General features: G+C 43.3%; 1 protein-coding gene across 2 annotated transcripts in view; it reads left to right on the top strand.

Annotated features, from left to right (window-relative positions):
• The window catches only part of LOC116938811 (neuropilin-2-like), a 147,534-nt gene that overhangs the window by 84,883 nt on the left and 40,067 nt on the right, over positions 1-22,584 (top strand). For both annotated transcript variants that reach the window (XM_032946485.2, XM_032946486.2), the window contains exon 10: positions 9,120-9,264. In XM_032946485.2, the coding sequence (XP_032802376.2) occupies positions 9,120-9,264 (145 nt within the window). The remainder of the gene's footprint in view (positions 1-9,119; positions 9,265-22,584) is intronic.

The raw sequence follows: 22,584 nt of genomic DNA, 5'->3' as shown, positions 1-22,584 counted from the left end.
CCATCACAAACATCACGTTTCTGTGGTATGTCCCTTTGAATAATCCAGTGGCTAACTTTGCAAATAAGTTGTCTTGGTGGAGTTATCAAGCGTTTTAATGGGTAATGTCGATATAAATACTAGTAAATGTTCTCCATGGGTAATTACGTGAACCTCATATGAACATATTGCTTTTACAAATAACATTGCGGATGATTGAATTGTGGACAATTGGTTATTTCACATATATATAAAAACATATAAAACTAACCCTAAGTGAGTTGAAATTAACATATAAGACTTTTTCAGTCCGCTTCTTGGATAAAGGCCACGCCATGTCGGGCACAGGGGTATTTGGACCATGCTTCAACCGTGCTTATCAGTGTGGGTTCGTGAGGTTGCAGGACCGACTTAGATATCATTTGCCACTGATGAGAGCCGTGGGCGGTAATCGAAGTCAAGTCGCCAGATTCAGAGCAAACCTCTGCGTCACTTCTCCCACTTATTTACACATAAATTGGGGGAGCACATTGTGGAATACAGAAAACGTGATGTCCTGCAATGTACGGTGTCCATAGGGATATTCTTAAACAATACACAGTTGTTGGCTGCCAGGTTCAGTATGCGCAAATCCCACTATTCCATTATATATGTTCTCGTGTTCAATAACTTGACAGTGCTTTGTTCTGTTTGAGAGTACTTTGGCCTTGGGCAAATCATCTAGTTTTAATGAGATTGTATAAATGCACTGTTGGAAACATTGCTCAATTAAAGCTGCCACGTACACGATGCGTTTAATGGATTCATGTTACTGAGCAAGAATTTCCTTTTAGCTCAACTATTACTATCTCAGTGCGGGATACAAACATTATCTGCCTTTGCACTGCTGGACGGAGTGTAAATCTCACAAGAAAGGCAATACGACAGCACTTTTTGTTAATGTCTTGTTAATTCCAATTCCTGGCATGACTTCAAACGCAATGAGGGCTTAAGCGATGGACGTACATCTGCACTTAAATCACATTTTTACGGATATTCAGAAGGTAATGCTATGAAGCTCAACGCTAAGCCATTATGAGAATGAAATACATTTCCTTATTACAATTATAAAATAAATACTCCACTGTTAAGATTGTGTAAGTAAAAGCTAAGTGCAGCTTTGTGACTAAAGAAGCACGGCATAAATAAATCTAGTTGTGACATCGTACACAGAATAGACTGATGAGGCATATACTTGCACAGGCCTTAATATTTTTACTGTGTAATTGCTGTAATATGGAGTAAGTTGTTCCAAAAGCCATCCGTTTACACGTGTACTTGAGAGCACAAAAAGAGCATGGTCATTATACCACCACGACATTTTCCTTTTTTTCCTTAGTATAATGAACATTTCTCCTGGCCATGTTTCAAATAATCGTACGTCTTTAACATGATTCTCTAAACTTTGTTTGACTTGTCCTTTACAAGTTTCTAAGGTATGCTTCAACTTGTGCCTGCTGCAAAGGCAATATAAATGGGTAATTTAATTTCGAGGAGTCATGGAGGTCACATAGATGTGGCAGTTATGTTGGGGATGGTTTTCTTGCTGTTTCTGAGGCCAAGATTCCGAGCAAAATTGTCAGCTTCAAAAGCAACATCAGCAGTGTTGTGTCAAGGATTCCCATGGTCATTTTTCAGCAGGAAGGGCACTATCGTTTTTTTCTCATTGGGAAAACAGTTACTTGTAAACGTTTTAGAGAAAAAAATATAATAGTATTTCCACATACGTACACTTACTCTTGATTGATGTACAGCATATGTATAAATATAGCAGTGTGGAACTGTATTGCAAGTAAAATGATAATTCCTTTAAGAGTTTAAACCCTTACCTGCCAGGTTTATCTTAAATTATATACGTTCTGCGTTATATTACTGTATATGAATATGTCCATGTGAGATTCATCTGCAGCAGATTACTGTTTATCAGGTGTCTGAAATGTCACTTGTAACATCTGGCAACTTAAGGTTCTTGGCCTGACTGCACTGGAGACTCAGAACGTTGAAAAGTTTGCCTCCTTTATCATTGTGGACTACTGGTCTGGCAGTCCCTTTGACTGATGGACAGAGACATTGTTTTTATTATGTATTACGTGGAAAGAGAGACTGTTGTCCTCTATTTGTTACATGATAGACAACGACGTGATTTCATCACAGATGGTTGTCCGATTCAAGCCCAGGCTTTTGGCTTCGTCAGCTCGCCACTGAATTTACAGACGTTAGCTTAAGGAGAATTTGTCTGCAATGTTTCTATGCTGTGCACATGACAGCAGCGGTTTAACACGTAGGCTAATTTTTACTAATTTTTTCACATTACTAATCGATTATATAATTACAATACCCCCCCCTCCGCCTCTAATCACTGCACCTGATATGAGTTAAGTGATGACGTCACCCTGCTGCTCTATATAAAAACCGGGAGCAAGCGAGGGCTTTACCATTCTGGCGAATTGCCCGATGATGCTGGATGTATTTACCAGCGAAACGTCGTACTCAAACTGTAAATGTGGATTAACTCTTCAACACACTGGTGGGCTAAAGTAGTGATCTAATTGTCATTTGTCAACGTGACACTTTTTTTGCTGATTGGCCGTGTCGGGTGGTGGAGGGTTACGACACATTTATAAATAAACGCGATCTAACCCAAAAACCTTTATTATGAATGACAGCAGCGGTTGAAGGCCATGATGTACAGCAGGGGTGCGGAACGTCCGGCCCGCGGGCCGTATAAGGCCCACAAAATCATTTGGTCTGGCCCTGCCAAGGCAACCACACGACTCGAAATTCAATAAATCTAGGCGCTTTTTTCATAGCAACATGAATTTAATTTTGTATGGCCCGCGAATGATGTTATAAATATCCAAATGGCCCTTGGCAGAAAAAAAGGTTCCCCACCCCTGATGTACAGGATCGAGGATCAGACTTTCATTCAACTCTCTCGCGACCACCAATATAATTCATAATAGAGGTTTTTTTGGGGTTAGATTTGTCGTGAACCAGCCACCACCCGACACAGCAAACAACTAAGTACATCCACAACATTTACAATTGTAGTATGACGTTACCCTGGTAATTACATCCAGAATTATTAGGCGATATTACCAGAACGTCTCCAAGAGTAATTGGGACATTTCAAACATGGGCATAAAGGGTTCTTAGCCCTAACATCGTGATCCATAGATGCAACTGTTCATTTATCATCACCATGCGTAAGTGTTACCAGTGGATTACTCAATGGTTTAACACTCATAAATCGTGCTCGACTTTAAGTCTTCGGCCTTAACGAGAATACAAAAAAACCTTTTCCTCTACTCTCAGATGAGAACCGGCAACCTATTATTTACACAAACAATAACCAGTGAGCTAAGAGGGAACTCAGTGGGCTGTTAGCTATAATGGGATCTTCATTGATTATACAGCTGTATCGCTGATGGCTTAGTACCTGTCAGTTACAGCGAAATATTAAACGAGGGGTAATATACACATGCATTAACTTCTTGTATAACCTAGAGAGAGCCCATTGAGACAAACGTCTCTTTTGCTAAGCTAGCCGACATACCGTATACATGATATTCTTCAAATGATGGTGATTTAGAGGAAACTATTCCAGGAAAGTAGGAGCATTTAAAAAAAGAAAAGAACGTACAAAATACATTCATAGCTGATATTCACATATCAGCCAGGCAATTCCTGCAGGAATAATCTTCGAGTCCTATAATTTCTCCCACTGATTTAACTTATGCCATTTTAAAATCTCCATTCAATTGAATGGGATTCGAGCAGGGATTCTGCCGTCGATCGTTCCTGCAACAGAATGGATTTCTATTGTGATGCTTCTGCAAATGTAGCTTAGATAAGCATCGCCGATTCCAGCGAGCCATCGTGGCAATTCAGGCACATCCCAGGCAGTCATAATCGCCATTGAAACGTCGGGCTGATGCCAAGTGCGTTGGAAGTTAATCGATTCCACCCTAATTCACAACGTATCTATGTGGAGACTGGCCCCGGGCATGGTCATCACTTGTGCATTGCCTAGACTACGTGTGCACGTAGCTGCCCCGTGTATATGTTAACGTATGTACTCTTTGGTTCTATTGGGTAAAGTCACGTAGGTAAAAAATATAAAATAACAAAAATCACGACGTTTCGACCACAACACAAGTGGCCTTCATCAGGTGAAGGGACCAACCTGTCCGGAGGACAGCGTTGGAGTGAAAAAAGTCAAGCGCAGGTCGCCTCCTTTAAGCTGTGAGTGGGTAAACAGAAAAGACGCCTTGACAAAGGAATTAGCATAAAATGTAAAGCTGTGCAAGCTCGCAAAAAGAATCAAAGATACATTAGCACCACCGTGAGAGTTTGGGATGCCACTAATTGAATGAACATACTGTACCATTAAACAAGTCCAGCGCAGGCAGAATCAAAGATACATTAGCACCACCGTGAGAGTTTGGGATGCCACTAATTGAATGAACATACTGTACCATTAAACAAGTCCAGCGCAGGAGGCGACCTGCGCTGGAGTTGTTTAATGGTACAGTATGTTCATTCAATTAGTGGCATCCCAAACTCTCACGGTGGTGCTAATGTATCTTTGATTCTTTTTGCGAGCCTGCACAGCTTTACATTTTTATGCTAATTCCTTTGTCAAGGCGTCTTTTCTGTTTACCCACTCACAGCTTAAAGGAGGCGACCTGCGCTTGACTTTTTTCACTCCAACGCTGTCCTCCGGACAGGTTGGTCCCTTCACCTGATGAAGGCCACTTGTGTTGTGGTCGAAACGTCGTGATTTTTGTTATTTTATATTTTTTACCTATGTGACTTTACCCAATAGAACCAAAGAGTATGGACCCTTGCAGTCACGAAAGCTTTAAATCTAGAATTGTTAAGGTATGGCCAAGGCTACATACACACCAGGCTGCCCCGTGTATATGCGATGCCGTACACTTAGCTAACCTGTGTGCAGATATTCCCCGGTTTACGTCAGTGAAAGTTACATCGAAACGACGTAAAAATCAAAGCAATTTTCACACTGGAGCTGAACAGAGACAACAGACGGTACGGTGAAGCTGCGTGTTAATGCGCACATCTTCGTCCGAGATGTGCCCACGACGTTAAATGACATTACTAAACCATGTACTCGATAGTAGTGTACAACGGTAAACTTTAACGCAAATCATACAGGGTGCAAAAAGAAGCAGCACACGATCAAATAAAAGCACCAAAAATAAACGCACGTAAATGATACATTGTACTCTACAGTACATTGCACTTATCAATGCACGAGACAAAGTATTTCGTGTGCATGGTAAGGTGGTGGTGGTGGTGGCGGCGGTGGTGGCACAGGCCGAGGTGACGGATACGAAAAAGGACGGACGACGCCGTCAGCGACGCGGTTGCGTGGGGGTTGAAGGCAACGCAACTCGGGTGGCGGTGTTAATAAAGTGCACGACGCAGTTGCGAAACGACGCAAAGGGGGGGGGGGGGGGGGAGACGTAAATCGGGGTGTTATGTGAATGAATGATAGGAATTGCATGGGCCCTGCCAGCTTCCACGTGGCCTGATTTCTTGCCTGAATGCCAAGACCCGGCTCAGCCAAGCTCACACAATTCCAACAGTTCCACGATTCCACTAGGAATCGTAGTCAATGCAGAGGATTAAACCATGATTGCAGGAATTGTGCGATTTACCCACCGATAATGATCATGTACATATATATGAAGTAGAGGAATACCTTTACACATTGAAAACAAGATAATTGTACGTTATATATATAAGTATTTAAACAATGCTACGTGACTATTTACTATTTTGAGACATTGCATGCTACATGCTCCGTATCATGTAATTAGTATTCATAGACACGGGTCAAAATAACTTCACCAACAAAGGGGTCGGTTTCGTTTGTGGGCAAAAGAGGGCAGTGCAGCAATGCCCATTGTTGAACTCTACTTCTAAGCTCTAACATCCGCCTCCCATCGTCACAAAAAAACGTTTCCACAAATACCAGCATGGTGAAGTATGGTCAAATAACGCCCACTGCAAGTATGGCATGCAGAGTACTCCATTAAGCCATGGATTGTCAAATGGGCCGACCGTACGTGTACATGAACACCTTTCTACTCGGCTCAATCTTGGTGCGGCCAATGTCATTACTTAATGGGACATGTCTGAAATAAGTTCAATATCATGGTGCAATGAAGATGGACATTAATAAGGTAGCACACCTGTGCCTCTCTGTCATTGTTGATAGACACTTTAGTGTCGTCAATGTCACATTGGGGTGTCTGGACAGATAAATGCCCGCTTAAGGTTACAATGTCGTCTAGGTCCCGGGTTTGAGTACGAGCCACGAATCCAGAAATGAAAAAAAAGAAATCAACCATAGGGAGTTTTATGGTCTTATCCTGGGCCTCACAAAAAATAATTTGAATAAATCTCGCTTTGCAATTCATTTGGTTTATCTCAGCCATTACGGCTTAATATCAACGCTGACCTCATATAACATGGAAAACTGTGCAGTGCCTGCTGAGAGAACTAATTTCCACAGTAAATCATGACTATTAGAAATGCATTACAATGATTATTTCAATAACACTGTGTATGAGGGAGATATATCATTAAGTTTAATGCAAAGTCAAGCCAAAGTGTCTCCCTGCTCAAGGGAGCAACGCGGGGTTGGCGATGCACGTATGTTGTTGGCAGCCCAGAGGCAGTGGTGGAAATTCCACATTCCAGGGTGGGTTCATTCTCTCCATAGAACGACCACTGTTGACTTCACACAAAGTGGTCCTCGTTTTTTTTACGGAGACCAGAATGATATCCCAACCACTGACTGGGATTTGAACTTGCAACCTTTAAATTGCGAGTCAAATGCCTGATGAAAGTCACGATTTCTACTTCACTAGCACTTTATTTTATCTGTTTTTTTGTTGTTTCCCTTCATGTTTGTGAGATTTCTCCTGGCACTCCAGTTTGCTCCCACGCACAATTATTCATCTTAAGCAATACCATTATGAAGAAAATCTTTCAGTTCAACTAAAGTTCTCCCGAAATACTAGTAGATCGTAATTAAAATCGTTAGCCATGAACCTGTGTATATCACATGAAGTAATTTTAACAAAGATAATAGTTCGAGTTGTAGCGTTTAATTATATACAGCACTGAAGCTGAAGCATACAAAGCAGTGGGACCAAATGCTGCAGCAACCATCAAGGGGCATAGATCGAATACAATTCCCGTTGCACTTTCCAATTGAGTCTGCTTTCCCACTTATTTCGCCAAAAATAATTGGCCATCACACACCGCCGGGTCATCAGCTCCATTGTGAGACCCAAATATCCCTCTCAGCCCCTATGTTTGGCCACATCTCGCCACCCAGACGCCAGGCAATAATTATGCATCAGCGTGATTCAAATTTAACGTGCAATTTTCAGTTGCAGATTATTTGTAAAAATCAAGTGACATGAATGAAATGTACCTTCTTTTTTTGTTAAAGATAATCTACCTGTGTGCATTTGTCCCACTGGTGTTGTAAGGCCTTAATACCAGAAGCACGTAACTCTTTAAGACACATTCTTGGTTCTTTCGGTAAAGTCACGTAGCAGGGAAACAATAAAATAATTAAAAAATAAAACAATAAAATTATCACGACGTTTCGATTACAACACAAGCAATCATCATCAGGTGTAAGACATGTTCAAAGCCATTTCAGTTTGTCAACTCTCATATCCTTACCACATGATAAAGCACCAGTCAAACATACTTCTGTTTGAGACACTTATCACTGCATTGTACAGCTCACCTCATTTAAGTTCCACTTGGTTTTTCTTTTCCTACACCAGGAACCTCATTAAACTATTTTCAAAAAAATATTTTACCAGGTACGGCCCACTGAGCTCTACAGCTGTTTTCAAAAGGGACCTGGTCACAAATAATAGCTCAACGAAGTGGCTTATTACGTGGAAATATATAGCAGCCACGCAACCACAGGGAGAACACGCGAAGTCCAAATATACAGGCTTCAGGGTCGAGATCGAATCCACAATCTCCTGTATACCAGGCGAGGGGGGTAACACCTCACCAATGTGGTGCCCCTAAGCACATACTGCTGTCCCACAGCACGTGTCACACTCCGCCACCATATTTAAAATACACAGAATGCTTTGCGTATCTGTGATGTCACTTTACACACGAGTTGCCAGCAGGTTTTAAATTCCGCTTGTATGATATTGCCTCTGCTACACATATTTTCAGCGGTATATCATGTACTATTTTTTAGAACAAGTACAGGTTACCCTGAACATAAATCATAGATAATATACGGACCTTTGTCAATCAATTGATGGATGAGGGCCTTCCCACACCAAGGTCAGACATGGGGTCGTTTCACATATATTTCACCATGGTGGTCCTTGCGGGATTATGAAGGGGGTGCCTAGGATGGGCTAGGATATCCCTCGCCACTAATCTTATAAGTGGCCAGGAGTTGAACTCAGGTCGCCGACTTTACAACACAGTGCGTTAATCACTGCACCACCATTTTACCGCAGAGCATGGAGCGAGTCTTGTTACACTGAACACGAACGTGGGAGTAACATTGGTCAGAGACAAATATATAGCAAAGGAATCATATTGGTGTATGGTTGCATTGAGAGACTCCCGTAGTAAGGAACACCTGTAGCGGTTCCGTCTTGCTTAGCCTGGGCTAATTCCTTCTTGTGACATGAAGCTCTGATGTAGGGCTGCCAAAAGGTTTCTGGAGGTTCAGGGCTGGAGGGCCGGGGCATAAAGAGCCGTATGGGGCCCTCTTAATCGTTTGCGAGAGATAAAAAAAAAAATGGCCCACTGTGAAGCCCTCCTTCGTTTGAGGCCCTGGGCACATTTTTAGATATGTCCTCCTCTGGACGACCATGGCTGGTAATTAAACTCAGTTCATCAGAGTTCATTGCACAATGCGCGAACCACCGTGCCACCGATCTGAAGATGGGGTTGCGTAAACAGTACTTTCCCTCTAGCCTTTCCGTACGCTGCGCTGTGAATATCATCTCTTCTGAACCCAAACATAACGCCGACCTCCGTTTTCCGATCCCCCCGTCCCTTTTCAGCTGTTCGAAGGTAACAGCAACTACGACACGCCGGAGTTGCGCAAGTTCGAGCCGGTCGTGGCGAGCTGGGTGCGCATCTACCCGGAGAGGCAGGCGCCCGGTGGCGCGGGGATCCGCATGGAGCTGCTGGGCTGCGATTCTCTCGGTAAGAACACGCCCGGGGCCCAGAGCTGGCCGAGCCACCGGCAGCCCCACGTGTGCATGTATGTATGTATGTTGAACTTCTTTCGCACCGTACGTAGCCAAGAGTGGTACTCGGAGGCGCGGGGGAAGGACAACAAACTGAACATGAAAAAGCGGTTTTGAACAAATGAGATTTCAGTCTAGATTTAAAAGTGCATAGCTCCAGTGGCTTCCAAATATCGGAAGGAAGAGCGTTTCCAGACGGCCGCAGAAGCGCACCCGAAAGTGCGCGATGAGGTGACCGTCCTTTTTTCGACAGCCAGCCAAAAGCCGCTGCGAGGATGACCAGAGTTCGCGTGATCGTTTATGTTCCATGACGAGATCAGCAAGGTTTTGTGGTTCATTTGTAGCAAGCAAATTTGTGTGTAATGAGTGCGACCTCATAATGTATTCGTTCAGCAACCGGAAGGCAACGCAAACTTGGCGAGCACTGGGCAGATAGTCGGACCTTGCAGCATTCGTCACGACATGTGCCGGAGAAGGTTGTACATGGCGCAGAAAAAGCCCTGCAGCACTCAACGCTGCCTTTAGCTACGTTTCATTCGTCATCATCATAATTATCATCGTCAGCCACGAGCTACGCGCTGCTGGATGCGGGGCTCCCACGTCGCCGCCATCCCTCACGGGTCTTGTGATGCGACGATCCATCTCGCTGCTGCACACGAGATGATCTCATCGCTCCATCTCCACAGTTGCAATCCTCGCGGGAACGTTCTCTCATTCGGCTTCCATTCTGTCAACAGACTCATCCATTCGGCCATCATCCCTTCTGTGAATTCGTTCTGGCTAAGCACACATGATTTTTGTGATTGTCATTACCATGTCTACAATTTGTACTTCTTCTGTAATACATTTCTGTTTCTCTGTGTAATTCCCACAGTGTACCTCCACAAGCTCGCATTGTATAATATTCAGATTTCATTCGCATTTCTGTGTGAGTGCCCTTGCTTTTGATCCATTTGTCAAAGCATGTAATATTCACCGATTGAAAACGTACATTTTCCAATATTCGCATCTCTGTGATGTTCATGAAGTTTTATATTCATGCGGTAAGAGACACATGGGTATGTAATTATTCAAAATAACGTGTCTGCCTTTTTGAATGAGAGAATGATTCACGGTACAAAATTTTGAACAGCTTTGCAACTCATAAACGCTCGTCAAAGGGGTCCCTCCAGGTGTCCGCCACCTCCGATTAGCACGGTTGGCGGTGTGCGGTACGAAAGAAGTTTAAGATAAATACACACGTGCGTGCGTATGTACCCAACCCGATTTTGACAGTGCCTTCTCCACGATGCAGCACAACTCTCCATCGAACAAATCGGAATCTTTATTTCGACCGTGGGTGGAATCCGATGAGCTGTGAAGCTCTTTTTTTTACAGCTGTCCAGTATGGGCGGGTCAGCAGGTTACATTAGCAAACAGTGCAACAACCAAACAATATCAGTGCAGAATAGAGAAGGAAGCCACTAAATATAAATAAATAAATGGCAAATACGCGCATTCTATAAGCACGATTTATCAAGCTTGGGGCAAGGCAGCAAAAACAATGACGAAACAGTCCCAGACCACACCAAGATAACACACAGTGCCTCAATAAATTGGCACATTAACATTGAACTATCGCATTCTTGGTTCTTTCGGTAAAAGTCACGTAGGTGGAAAATAAAAATAATAAAATGAATTTTTAAATAAAATTACAGATGAAAGCAAGAAAAAAACCCACGACGTTTCGATCGCAACACAAGCGGTCTTCATCAGGCGGAGAGAAAAGAGGGCAAGCCTCCAAATGCAACTGCTTATAAGGGTTTCCAAAGTGAGTGGGCGGGGGACGAGAGTTTTTTGTCTATCGATCCACGGGTGTATAAATTTCCCTGGCATGCAGCTTGCTTGGTTGCCTCTCCCCAAAGGCTCACCCGGAGCATCTCCCAGATGGCATTTTGAGTCTTTTTTTTATTCGTGAAATGTTCCCCATTTCCTCTTGCTCTACACTCCTTCCGAAGTAAACATTCCCTCTCGCGAAACAATGCCCTCAATACGATGTTATCATCGGTCGAGCTATCCTTTCCATACCTGCCCTTCCTGCTAGCAGATGGATCAGATCACGAATGGTCTTTGTCAATGTGTTTCTTATCATTAAGATTTTGTCTCAGGGATTGTGTGAGGCATATCAGAACATGTATTTATACTGGACGAATGCGATGAGCTCTAAAGCTCATTTTCACAGATGTCCAGTAGGGGCAGCTCAGAATCCAGTATGGGCAGCTCAGAATCCAGTATGGGCAGGTTAGGGTATTAGGTGAAGTTGCTCTTTGCCAAAAACAGCTGGCAATCCAGCAGTGCAATGTTTACTTAAAAAGGCTCACTGCGGATAAGACCCAGTTCTAAACTGGTGTAGAGTGTTTTTTGCTCAAATAAATGCTGCTACTGCTGTGTAACATTAGTCTTGAAGGAAAAATGGCGAATGGACTAAGTAATAATTATTTTCTTACGGAGAAGAGACGAAGATAATGTATGTATTTATCTTATTACCCGTACTTCTTCAAAACGGTGTGCATAGAGTGTTTTTAGTTAAAAACTCATCTCCAGGCCTTGAGTCATTGTTGCTAATAATTAGAAATAATTTTCAGAGGAGAGACAATGGGAAGGTACGTGACATTCAAAAGAAAGCCACCATGCAGGATTCGTAAAATTACTAAATTTGTCAAGTATATGAAGACAGCAAAAAATAATTATGACATTACAGGTGGGGTGCATAACAACCCATATCCTGTGCAATGAGGACTGTATATAACTCTCTGATATTGCACCCTGAGTGGGTGGTATTGTGTCAAGAGAATATCTGAGTCAGAGGTCAATTCAATAAATCTTCCCACATTTCAACCACAATACAGGACCAAAAAATGCAAACACGCAAGGTTGGCCGACAGGTGAACATATTCCTCTTTATTCCACGGCAGTGATCTATGAAAACAACGGGAAAGCTTCGCAAGTGATGTGGGGGGCATAGTGGAGACAATAGGAGATGAGAGGGGTCATTCCTCAAGTCTGAACCAATGGAGATAACATTTGTAGTGTACTATCAATCTACTGTCATTGATTTTGCGCAGTAAAAAGCACGCATTGCTACTATGCTGCAAATAATAATCAAATTGGCCCCTGCCAATTGGATGAACAGACATAGTCTGATCATCTGATCGGATATTATGTTTGTTTTAACGTGTTCGATCTGATTCCAACCTGAATCTGTCATCCAGCCTAATAAAGGCAGTTTGCTTTTTTTTTTAAATCAGTAAGATGGAAAGACGTCTAGCCAGCATGGAAGAGTAATAATTGTAATCTATACTTTATAAAGCACCTTTCATATTGAAATATCTGAAAGCATTGTGCAGGCCAAAGTAGCCTCCAGAGGAGCTCTCTTATGGCTTTCTCGAGTGGACGCCATTCTTCCAACAATGTCTTGAGCAGGTGATTGCAGCGCTGCAACTTGTTTTGCATACAATATAAACTGTCTACTTTGCCTGGCATATCTGTGGTTTCAACCCAGACATTTAATAATGCACTCATAAGTCTGACGTGGACACAATATGTCACTATTTGTTACGTGAACAAAAGTCAAATATATGATAATCGTTCATAACCTTGTTCGCACCTACGATTAGCAGTTGGCTACGTACGTTGCGAAATAAGTTCAATGTACATTTACAATTACGTTATCCACAAATCTGGTCCTTTAAGAGGGATCGGCTGATTCACGGTGCGCATTCAACAGTGGAGAGGGCAAAAATAATCCTCTTAGCTGCAGTGCCACCGACGGAACAAAGCTGCTTAGCTTGTGCCGAGACGTGCGTCGAGGCACACGGATACCCACGGACACTCACGGATACCGTTTGGAGAAACCGCACTCCCTCTCTCTATGCGGGTCACATGCACTTGCTCATGGAGGCATGCGTACGCATGTACATTGCGGAAAGCAGCATAATAAAAGTGTCCTCCGCTTAACTACAGCGCTTTGCAGGGCATGACTGCAGAGCTTTACGTGTTGCACACGTGACACGTGTGCAACACGTTCTGAGAGGCAGAAATGTCATCTTGTAGACAACATCATGGCCACGATGCCATTTCAGTCTTACTGACTATTTAATGTCGTGAATCCTTGGGGCTACTGGGCGAGCATGCCTTATCATCGATCAGCCAGCTACTGAGAATAAACGATGTTTGACTTACAGAACGCGTGCGCATCAGAGGGATTCTGCTGTGTTTTCTATAGATTTGTATTACCGCATTATTACTATCATTCTTCACTTCTATTTTTAAAAGCTTCATTGAGTTCTTTTCATGAAACTACTTTTCATTTTGAAGTATACTGTTACACTTTGTGTGACTTTCATATTAGAATTCTGTCAGTGATGTGCAGTACTCTACTAATATTGATGAATATAATCTTTATTTACAAGAAAACAAATCTCCTTCAGTTAATATTAGTTGAAGATGGAAGGTATTTTTTTTTAAATTAGATTAATATTATATGTGAGCAATGAATTATAAGACGAACTCACACTATCCTCATCGTGGATTTTTTTTTACAATTCTTTGATTAAAGCTTCAAATTCTATGATAAATATTTATCTCATAATGTAGTCATTGCATTCATATTTCTATGCTTTCTGAGTATGTCTAATAGATGTTGACAATGCCTATGCCTTCCATTTGTATAGCTATGCTAGCTGTACTTATTTGTTGAAGATTTTTCCATTTGAGGCTCGATGACCTCAGAAGGCAAACTTCAATATTGTCTTTATAAATGGAAAAAAGTGCGTGTGTATTTGAGCATGCTGGTGGGCACAGCAAAAGCAGATATTTCCAGCCTCAAACAATATGAGTTTCCACCAAGAATGCTTTGGCTGAGGGCAGTTGAGCACGGTGCACTCTTTGATGGGTGATCAACCCTGACGTGCATTCACAGCTCTAACATTATTTGTGGTCAATCACACTGAATTTCGGCTCACTTTCTCTCCCCCGTATTTCACAACTCTGCAAATCTTATCATCACCTTTTTCACCATTTCTCATTTCCCTTCCCTCAATACCTGGAGCCTTCCCCTTGCCGCAACCGTCGTGCGTGTGTTCATTACCTCCCACACTATTTTCTGCAAATTCACTCCTTGAGCAAGAGACCATCAGAGCCATCGCTCTTGATATCAGTACACCTCACAATCACTTACCTGCCACCAGATCCCACAACTGTTACCATTAACAAACCATCTTTCAAACTTTTATCCTGCAGTATCCCAACCATCCGGCGTGACGTCTTGCCCTAGGTTGCCAAGTGGTTGTCCACTCCGAAGGCCATCTCAGATTCCTGCTCATCGTCGTCCTGCATGTGCCCCCACACATCGTGACCCCATCCTCCTGGCTACAGTTCTATCCTGCCAGGATCTATTCCAAATATCCAAGTTGCTTGACCTATCTTTTCCATGGAAACCCTCGCATCCTCTCCATACACCTATCTTCAAAATCCGTACGGCTATAGGGCACCACGGTGGCTAGGAGATGTTAACTACCTCGCCTGGTATACAGGATGTTCGTGGGTTCGATCCCGACCCTGACGCCTGCTGTATATTTGGAGTTTGCATGTCTCTCTCTCCCCGTGATCTCGTGGATTTGTATCCGGGTCCTCTGGGTTTTCCCTCCACGTTCATGAGCACGCGTTTAGAGTATTTGGCTGCTGTAAATTTCCACATGATGAGCCATTTCGTCGAGCTATCATATAGTTGAGTGGACCTTACCTGGTGAAGTCAATATTGTTTTAGTTTAAGTTTAATTACTTTGGTAAATATTCTTTGGTTCTTTCGGTAAGGTCACGTAGAATGAGAATAAAATAATAAAATAACACAATAAAATTCTCACGACGTTTCGGCCACAACAACGCAAGCGGCCGTCTTCGGCGTTGTAGCCGAAACGTCGTGAGAATTTTATTGTGTTATTTTATTATTTTATTCTCATTCTACGTGACCTTACCGAAAGAACCAAAGAAGATGAATTCTTGCAGTCACGAAAGCTTTAAATCGATACTTTGGTAAAATCCAGCTCTCTACCAGGGCATTTCTGGACATCTAAACACCCTGCGAAATATCCTTTACACGATCGCCCAGAAAACAATCTTACACAATGTGAAGCTGCACGAAGCTTTCACAGTGACCTGCTGTGTCCATGATTATGTCAATTGTACTTTGAAATACATTTGGAAACATTCAGCTCTCTGATAAGACCCAGTAACAAAAAGCTATTTCTGTATCAAATACCTGTTTCCTATTCATTAATTTGGCCTCTATGCTCTATCAAAAACCTGCCCTCTATTGTCTGCCTAAACCTCTCATTCCAAAACACAAGATTGTGCATAATGTGTTTGTTAGGCTGCTTGCTCGAATGCACAAAAGTAATAAAACAAGGAAAAAATATAGTCAAGCCTCCTCCACTGGTTTCTCCCTCACCAGAGCATCAGAGAAAATCTTTCTCATCATCTTCGAAATCCTCCAAGGCCTTGCCGTTACTTACTTCCATAATCTTTATACTCGACTCTGATTCCTTCAATTCCAAAAAGCACGAACGTCTGTCTTAACCGCCGATCAATCCAGCACAACGATAGATGCTCTACTTGTGCATGTAACAGTGAGAGCCTTCGCTCTGCTGTCCATACTTTCTGATTCCCCCCTTCTGTTTAAAAAGACCGATCAGTTATCTGATGCATATGACTGATATTTGTAAAACATGCCCTGACTAAGTGAAACTTTTTATTTTACAAATCTCTCTATTCCTTAGCTCACCTATGTTCCTAACGTCATCGTGTGTATGTCCACAGACAACTCTGAATGTTCTGTTAATATGTCTTTAGATATATCAAGGAGTTTATCATTCAACAATTTTAACATGGAAAAAAAGTGGTAAAGGCGCAGCCCTGCAATTACTTTGCTCACACCAACTGCTGGTGGAAGGGCTTACACTAGAGGGAGCTCTAGATAACCCCTCTAGAGGCGTGAACCCATTTTACACTGCTGGGTGGACAGAGATGGGAGGGATTTAAGAAGCCGTTGTCTCTTAAATCCCAAAGTGCCATGCTGAGAGATTGAACCGGCCACCTCTGGATTCCAAGGCTCATTTCCTAACAATTAAGCAGCATCCCTGATTGTTGTTATTATTGTGCATTAATAATCCGAGCACTTTAAATTGCATTGTACTGGTGACAATGACAATAAAGGATCTATCTATCTATCTATCTCTGGTATGTCTTGTAGATAACAAAACAAATACTATATTTCATGTAATATCATGAAATGTACATGCGATATCTCAGGATTTCAGTCGTAGCGAACTGTAGGTACAAATGAATGTGGATGATGCAATGTGTGTCTAATAGTATTGTAGTGACATCGCGGGATGCCACCGTGTAGTACAGGCCATAGAGACCCACGGCGTGCGGTGTAACGACATCGCGGACACCACAGTGGTGTGGGTGTAGTACAGGCCATAGAGACCCACGGCGTGTGGTGTAACGACATCACGGTCACCACAGTGGTGTGGGTGTAGTACAGGCCATAGAGACCCACGGCGTGCGGTGTAACGACATCGCGGTCACCACAGTGGTGTGGGTGTAGTATCGGTCATAGAGACCCACGGCGTGCGGTGTAACGACATCGCGGTCACCACAGTGGTGTGGGTGTAGTACCGGCCATAGAGACCCACGGCGTGCGGTGTAACGACATCGCGGACACCACAATGGTGTGGGTGTAGTATCGGTCATAGAGACCCACGGCGTGCGGTGTATTGACATCGCGGACACCACAGTGGTGTGGGTGTAGTACCGGCCCTAGAGGGGCCTGGTGAGCGCTGATTGACAGCACTGGATGGCACCACGCTTGGCGTGCAGTGCCAGCCCTACAGGACAGGTTGTGTGAGTGCCGGCCGTGGGAATGAGGTAACTAAAGGCCATGGCACTCTGGTTGACCCGAGAGGACACGTGACCCAGTTGTTAAGTCTACAAAGGGGCCCCAAGTGGGGGCTAGGGGTGGTCACGTGGTCGGGGTCCAGATCCTTCCCGAGGATTCTGGAAGGTGGGCGTGGCCAAGGGCGGAGCCGACCAAGCCGCAGATAATATCAGCCGGGTCCCCCAGAGGGACCGGCGTTGTTGTTCATCCTGAAGAAACCTTCGTCAACGTTCTACGTTCTCCGAGTCTCCAACACGTGGACCTGGCCCCGAGCTGTGGTCCCGGCCCGTAGTAGCAGTTATGTTGTAATCAGTGTAGTTAGCCTGGTGGTCACCACCTGGCTAACTACACAAGTTATGTTGTAACTAGTGTAGTTAGCCTGGTGGTCACCACCATAGGTTGTTATTCTGTTAAGGGGCAGTTACCCCATGTGTTGGTGTTAAATAAATCTGTTGCCTCCAAGTGTACGTCTGCGACTCAGTTGAACTCACTACAGTATTGCCAATACAGGTAATTTAGTTTAGGTTTAAGTCCTATAGTCTGTACAATAAGTCCAGAACATATTTTCTCATGCCATTACAGTATAGTGGAGGCAACTGCCAAGCCATTGTGAGATTATGCTGCATGTATGTTCAGAATTGTACACTCCTGTCTATGTACTGCGAGTTCAAATCTTGGTAAAGTGTTGATTCAAGCAAGTATTCTATGGTCAATAAATGAGTACCCCTGTCTGTGAAGTCAATGATGATTGTCCTGTGTCAAGAAAGGTATCTGCTATAGGAATGGTCCTGGTATCTGCCATAGGAATGGCCATAGGAATGGCAGATACCAGGGCCACAAGTGGAAATTAGTACAGCCCAATGTTTGTTTGAGTGCAGAGAAACTTAGAAGTTTATATCCAGAATGATGCACTTTCCTTTTTGTCAGCTGTGCAGATGCTAATGTAGTTTGTTGTCCTTCTCCCGAACCTCCGATTAGCACGGTTGGCTACGCATGGTGCAAAATACGTGCAACATGCATACATGCATAATGTAACTGTTATGATAATGTATACAAATGGTCAATTACTAATTCAGGCCCTTACTTATTCACAAGTGTACACAACATCGCTTGGGACTCATATGGCTATGTGCATAACACAAACAGTGCTCATAAATAATAATGTGCTCTTTGGGAATATTCATATCTGAAGTTGGAAAATAGATGAGAGCCGTGGCAGCATTTAAGAGATAAAAACGAGTTGACTTTTTTATAGGAAATCATAAGGGGTTGCACGCATAACCTTTATGCGTGCAAATCAAACAGTATATTTGCCAAACGGCTTCCTTTGAATACATTTATGGCAATCGGGGGGGGGGGGGGGGGGTGGGGATTAAAAAGAAATCTGCAATCTCGGAAGACGCTAAAGGTCGCTTATTCTCAGATTGTGTTGTTTCTCCTTACCACGGTCATAGTGATGTTGCGGTGAAGGTTGCATGAATTAAGATGCACTCCTTTTTGCCCGCTTGGCGGGAAATAATACGGGGAGGAAATGATGTCGGGCCTGAGGCCACTTTACATCAGTGCTGCATCAGCAGAGGCCAGGGCTAATGAAGCTCAGGGTCATATTGTGTGCAAAAAGCGCATGCTCTGAAAGCTGCATCCATAGCTAAATTTACACACACGAGCAAAGTCCCATCCCCCCCCCCCTCCCCCCATGAAAATTGTTGGTTGTACTCTTCTTGCATTGACCGATTTGGGATCATTATTGGAATCTGTGAAGCTGCGCCTTTTTAGGAATGGTTTTCCTCTGCCAGCCTTGGATACTGCTTGTGGGGCAATTGTTTTTCACCCATGGCAACACAGTAGCCAAATGGATTCTCGATGCATTTCAGCGAGAGCGCTTAACTACGTGCTTTGATTTTTCTTCTTAAAAACTACGTAATTTTTTTTTTTACTATTACCCTTCAAAGAGCCCCTCTGTAGTTTCCTGCCTTCCCTGCAATATGTCAGTCAAAATTGTAAGTTGATACAAATGCTGGAAGAGCAGTAGCAATACGAAAGTTACATGTTGAGTTTAGACTTAAAACTTTCGTGACTGCAGGAATTCATATTCTTGGTTCTTTCGGTAAAGGCACGTAGATAGTAAACAAAAATCTAAATTAAATGCAAAAAAACTCACGGCGTTTCGATCGCAACACAAGCGGTCTTCTTCAGGTGGAGAGAAAAGAGGGGGGCAAGCTTCCAAATGCAGCTGCTCATATCTTAAACTGCAGAGGTACCAGATAACAAGATGCTCTGGAAGTGTGTGCTTCTTTTGCATTTGGCTGATGGTGATGCCGAGCAACAGCAATAATTTTATATTAAGGTGGTTGAGCCAGATAATTGCATCACGAGTAGTGGTGCGAAAATATGTAATGTTATAGCATACAGGAAAATGGTATAAAGATATGTATTTCAAAAAGAGAAGCATTTTAGCACGCAAATATAGCTTTTGGAAATGTGGCTTTAAGCTTGAAACCAAGTCACAGTGTCACCCTTCTCAACGGAGCGTTTCTATTATGCTTGCTAATCCAGGAGAGGTTGAGTTTCAAGACTCATTTTCAGGAGGCTCCTGCCAAGTTTTTTTTTCTGAATGGTGGCCGATGTTGCTTTGCGTACCCTCAATTGAGTAATTTGCAGGGGTTTTTTTTGCGTTGCGATGTTTGGCCATTGCCAGTTTACAGTATATGAGTTGGGTTTTTTTTTGAGCTATGGAAGGAAACGGACGAACCCAGAGGAAACCCATGCGGAACCCGGGGGAGAACATACAGACTCCACACAGAAGATGCCCAAGTCAGGAATAGAACCCGGGTGGACCTGTGCCATTCAGCCAGCGTCGAGTGGCACTCGATGGCATTAGCGGCCCTCTTCTGGAGACCCACATTTCCATAACACAACTATTGACTTCCCACAACATTTTACTCACCTTTTCGACCATTGCTTTATCCATAAATATGTGTTCCACATAAGATGGAAAGATGTGGTGGAACGAGATGTGAGGCCAGTGGATATGACCTCAAAAAAAGGCACACAATGGTCTTCAGTACACAAACAAGAAAAAAATCCAAGCAGCCATCCTCATGCAATTATGGGAATTCGGCTTCAAAGATGATGCTATACATATATACACACGGTCTGTTTAAAATGTGAAAAATAATCACGTAACTGCAATACATTAGCTTAACCGTTAAGTCATGCTTACTGCAGTGTTCAAGGCACATTTCCAATCAATCTGCCTCGGCATGACCCCCCCTCGATCGCACTCGGGGCCATCCGAGTTAGAAAAACACTCGGCTTCCGCCGGGTTGTGCAGCGTAGGCCCCTTTCCACCGGGACACGTGCGGCAGGGGCAGTGTGGGAAGTAACGAGGGCAGGAGGAGGAAGCGTCCGCTGGGTCGTGATTGTTTCACTGCGGATCTTTCCATGACATCTGTGGCCGCGCTCCGTCGTTCTGGGTCAGGGCTCGGGCGCCCGTGCCTTCCACCATGTTCGCTGGCGCGGCTGGAAGCGGCACCACGCGCGCGTAAGCAGGCAGCCTCGCGCCCGCGACGTGAAATCCACGCCGCCGCCGTCCACCACCAAGACGACAGGGTTTAAACTCGTTACAAAGCTGGACGCATGTTTCAAAACCAATTTTGGCGAGGGCAACATTTGCGTTCCGTCCATCTTTGCTGTGTTGCCATTTAGGCCACTGTAATTCAGCCGCGCAAAAAGTGCATTTGAAAGCTCGTTTGTTTTAAATGCAGATGGCATATTAGCATTTGTTCAGTCTTCTGGAAAGAACTGCAGAATCGGTGTTATTACGAGTGATTGAAAATGATATTGGCAAGACGAAAGTATTTGCATGAACAGTTTCTGAAATGCTGGTGGCATGCATAATTAAACTGGGGAAAAGTTTAATCTCACGGGAATTTGCAAATTTCCCACGAAATGTGTATGTTCGTGTCACAAATGATTTATCGGCATCAGTATAAGAAAACATATTTCAATGCAACCATATAAATTATTCAAGTTCTATTTTTTTTCTTTATTCAAGAGAACTACAACGAATCACTGAAGGCCTGAACAGATTAACGCAATAATCCAATTCTTCACCAGCCCCCTAAAGCTTGTGCAGCAACATTCTAACTTGAATGGTCGATTGACTTTTGATTTTTTTTTCTACAGCCTCTTAACTCAATTCCATGCACATATTTGCACGCCCATTGTTGAATGGTTACAGAATACCCATTTGAATTTTTTTTTCCTCTTGAGCAAAACAAGGTGTAAATGTAAAATCCACCCCGACAGGCAGCATCCTAACAATTTATTCGCTCGAATAAATCCACAACATACATGTTCTTTATGAAGGTTACGAAATGCATTTCTCAAGCATGTATAGCCTATACTTTAGGAAACAATTATACAAACATTTATAAGGTTTGGTTCAAGTGCTTTTCAAGATGCTTGCTGGGTCATCCTCTGCTGAATTTTTGCTGGTTGATATTAATTTGCAGCTACTCCTTTTCCACAACACAGCAGTCCTCTTGTACACGGTACCCGTGATAATATGTACAATACGATGCTACAACACAATATGATTTCATATTGTGTCGACGTGTGAATGCATCGCGAGGGAAGAGTGCAGATGTGACATAAGGGGGTCAAACAACATAATAGGGCTCATTCATGGAGCATTTCTAGCCGTCGATTCAAGACCCCCCTCCCCGTTTGGCAGAAAAATTCAGAGTGGTAGCCCAGTTGCCACATCTGAAAAAGCCTCGGAAAAAATAGATGCCACTGCCCCACTTTAGAACTGAACACAACCTGTCTAATTTTGAATATTATTGTGACTGTAATCATAAAATTCTGCCTGTGGAAATTATTCACGTTCTAGATGGTCTCATCAGCCTGGTTACCATGGAGAGAGAAAAAACACAACCTATACAATTTCGACGATTATTGTCAGGAATCAGAAAATGATGGTTGTGGAAATTGCATTAATGTTCTAGATGGTCCAATCAGCATGGTTACCGTGGCAACCAGGCTGAAGTGGAGAAGGGTTCAACCATCAGATCAGGTTCTGTCGCTCGTTGAAGGGCAGTGCTAGGATGGAGCCAGACGAATGCAGAATTTGATCTGCAATCTGAACAGGCTCAGCTGTGGAGCAACGGTTAGCACAATGAACTAGCAATCCAGAGGTTTTGGGATTCCAACCCCATCTTCCTACACAGCAGTTGAATGAATAGCAGTATACACGGATCGACAGGTTGTGTGGCGAGTACTTCCACCTTTCAG

The sequence above is a fragment of the Petromyzon marinus genome, chromosome 4, assembly GCF_048934315.1.
Source record: "Petromyzon marinus isolate PM22_M1 ecotype Great Lakes invasive population chromosome 4, UKy_Petmar_22M1.pri1.0, whole genome shotgun sequence".
NCBI classification, from domain to species: domain Eukaryota; kingdom Metazoa; phylum Chordata; class Hyperoartia; order Petromyzontiformes; family Petromyzontidae; genus Petromyzon; species Petromyzon marinus.
This window is presented reverse-complemented; position numbering and strand designations above follow the sequence as displayed.